The sequence below is a fragment of the Phodopus roborovskii genome, unplaced genomic scaffold (assembly GCF_943737965.1).
Source record: "Phodopus roborovskii unplaced genomic scaffold, PHOROB, whole genome shotgun sequence".
Taxonomy (NCBI): Eukaryota; Metazoa; Chordata; class Mammalia; order Rodentia; family Cricetidae; genus Phodopus; species Phodopus roborovskii.
In genome coordinates, this window is record NW_026126037.1 from 96,677 (window position 1) to 99,600 (window position 2,924).

The 2,924-nt window shown below is 42.7% G+C and overlaps 1 protein-coding gene across 1 annotated transcript; it reads right to left on the reverse strand.

Annotated features, from left to right (window-relative positions):
- Positions 1 to 521: 521 nt before the first annotated feature.
- On the reverse strand, positions 522 to 1,271 carry Ppp1r2c (PPP1R2C family member C). Its single transcript, XM_051179351.1, has one exon. The coding sequence runs from the start codon at positions 1,151 to 1,153 to the stop codon at positions 605 to 607; it is 549 nt and encodes a 182-aa protein (XP_051035308.1). The 5' UTR covers positions 1,154 to 1,271; the 3' UTR covers positions 522 to 604.
- Between the last annotated feature and the right edge of the window lie 1,653 nt (positions 1,272 to 2,924).

Below are 2,924 nucleotides of genomic sequence, written 5' to 3' on the forward strand. Positions count from 1 at the left end.
GTGCTCCCCCACTTGGACCCTCTGCAAGAGCAATATGTGTGCTCTTAACCACTGGACCATGTCTACAACCTTCTTTGTCTTCATCTTCAGGTCAACAGGAACCTGAAAGACATCATTCTTCTTCTGAAAATTGGTCATCTGAAAACCTTTTCTCACTCAACTAGGTATGTAATGACCAGAATATTGCCCCTCCTCTCCCCCCCGCCCCGCAGAAGGCTTTAATAGACACCCTCCCCGCAAGACCCCTAGGAGAAGCTACACCTCTTTCATTTTTCTCTCCCTATTTCTGGCAACCACCTCTGACAATTTAAAAGAGGAAACCAATAGCTATCGGAGCAGGAAATAAATAAAGCACAGCCACACCAGACAGACATTTCAGCCAATTTAATATTTTCTAAGATTACCATTTAATTCCTGCATGACCACTAAACACCATTAAACAGTTAAATGCACAAGTAGTGTCACACTATGACCATGGGTTCTAAGAAGCAAGAAGCAACGGTGGTATAGGCAACGGCAGCGGCAACCGCAGATCTTATATGCGTTTTTTGATGGAATTTCTAGATGTTCAATTGTCGGAGCTTCTTCTGTAGTAGTCTTTTCTTCAATAATTTGAATGTAGACGTGGTTGGTTTTCATCTTCTTCTACTTCAGACTGTAGCTCCTCCGATATCAGTTGTCTGGCCAATTTGATGTTCAATCCTTCGTTGTAATGTAACTTCCTTTTCAACTCAAATTGCCGCTGTCTTTCTTGCTTGTCCAGGAAGAATTTGCTACTATGCGCACCGCTGCTTCCTTGCTCCTCACCCTGATAGCTGGTCCCAAAGGTGTTGGTGGCTGCCAGTTTCTTCGCTAAGGCATCAGGAGTCATGGCTTCCTTTCCTTGAACTTCAATCATGCCGTCTTCTCCATCATGTGGCACACTGGCATAGGGATTTCCGGGCTCGTTCATCTTCATTAAGTCATAGTCTTTATAGGATGGATAGTGGGTTGCTAGTATGTTGGATTCGTCCCACTTCTGCGATTTCTTACGTTGCAACTCCTGGATGCCAGGTCTTCCGGATGGCTGGGCAGAATCCTCCACTGAAGATGTTGAACTTTTGTTTTTAAGTATCCCCTTGATGGGTCGGTGTGAGGTGGTGGAGGTTGCCATGACTGGAAAGCTGAGGGCCGAGCTAGAATTGGGCCAACGCAGCCACTTGTCCGCACTCCGGACTCAAGCAGGAGCTAGATCTGTCTGGTGGACAGGCTCTCAGCAAGCCAGTAACAGCGCCAGGACTGGGCAGGTCACAAAGGGCACAATGAGATAAGTCACAATGCACTTGCCTTCGTCACTACAGCAGCAGCTGCAGCTTTGTGGCCGTCTCTGGTGGCCATCTTGGATTTTCCTTTCTTTTTTATTTAATGTAATAGGAAAACACCCGTTTGTGTTATATGACCAAGAATCATTACTATTGTGGGACTTCTCTAAACTCTGTGCAAAAGAAAGCCATGTGAAACATCATCCTGACTAGCTAACATTTAAAACTCACTAGTTGGATTGAACAAAATGGGAGACCTAAGCTATATAAAAAATTTCCTCTTCCCTATGCCTATCCATATGTCCCTACAGACACACCACACACACACACACACACACACACACGCATACGCACACGCACACGCACATGCACACGCACATGCACACGCACATGCACACGCGCATAAATAACCCTACCCGCCCTGTCTTCCTTTCTTTATCTGTGTATCAGTGAATTGCCACACCAACAGCTGCTTTAGACCAGTCAGGAGCCTGGGTGCATCTCTAAGTCCAGATAAGATGGCTCCCTCTTCACTCTAGTACTCTGTTGCTGACCTACTGATTTTAAGAAATTCATTCCATCTCTTTTATTGCCATACTGTTTAAAGTCATTAACACATCCTGAGGTGGCTATCTGAATTAGATCCTGGGTAGAATTTCCTGATCCTTTCCAATTTCTGGTCCAATCTTCTAGCCACAGAAATCTTGAAACCCCTTCATCCCCTTTAATCACTTCTGTAATATACTTAAAATCAAGACCCTTTCCCAGAAAAAAAAGTAGAAAACATGTTTAGGCATCCATCCTGAGCAGTGGTTCTTAACCTCTGGGCTGTGAACCCTTTGGCATCAAATGACTGTTACAAGGGTCACCTAAGACCATAGAAAACCACAGATATTTATATTATAATTAATAACGCAGCAGAATTACAGTTATGAAGTAACAACAAAAATAATTTTATGGTTGGGTGGGGTCACAGGATTGGGAAGGTTGAGAACCACTGCTCTAGAGCCTTTGACCAGCAAATTAAACCACCAAACACCAAGCTTTTGAGTTAGTCTTTCAATTCTAAAAGCATTCCTGAAATCTTCTGTCCAAAAGTCCTATTTAAAATCCTCCTGAAGCCTTAAATATGTCTTCATAAATTACTCTAACCATCATCTTATAGCCAAAACCTATCTCTCAAAGCAAACAGTCCTCCCTTTATATGTATGCTACCTCTATTCTCCTTGGAAACACTTAAAGTCATTTAAAATACATTCTCTGTTTACAATAGATAGGAAATCACCAGAAGAAAGGATGTAACAAAGACCTACTCCTCTGACCTGACTTTTATTAGGCTTCTTCGAGCTCTCAACATGTCAACCCTGTCATAGGCTTCCCCACCTGCTGGTACCAAAACCAGTTTGAACTTGAATCCTACTGTCAATTTAGGAAAAGTCCCTCTTGGTTATGACACCCTTAGAAAGGTAACTAAATTGTTTATGGTGACTAAACTAGATAACTGGTCACTCTGACCTACTTTAAGTAAATATCCAAGAAGTTCAGTTTATGAATAGCACCCTTATTCCTGCTGTTTATTAATATTCCAACCACTAACTCTCCCTATCTAGCCTTTTGCTATGA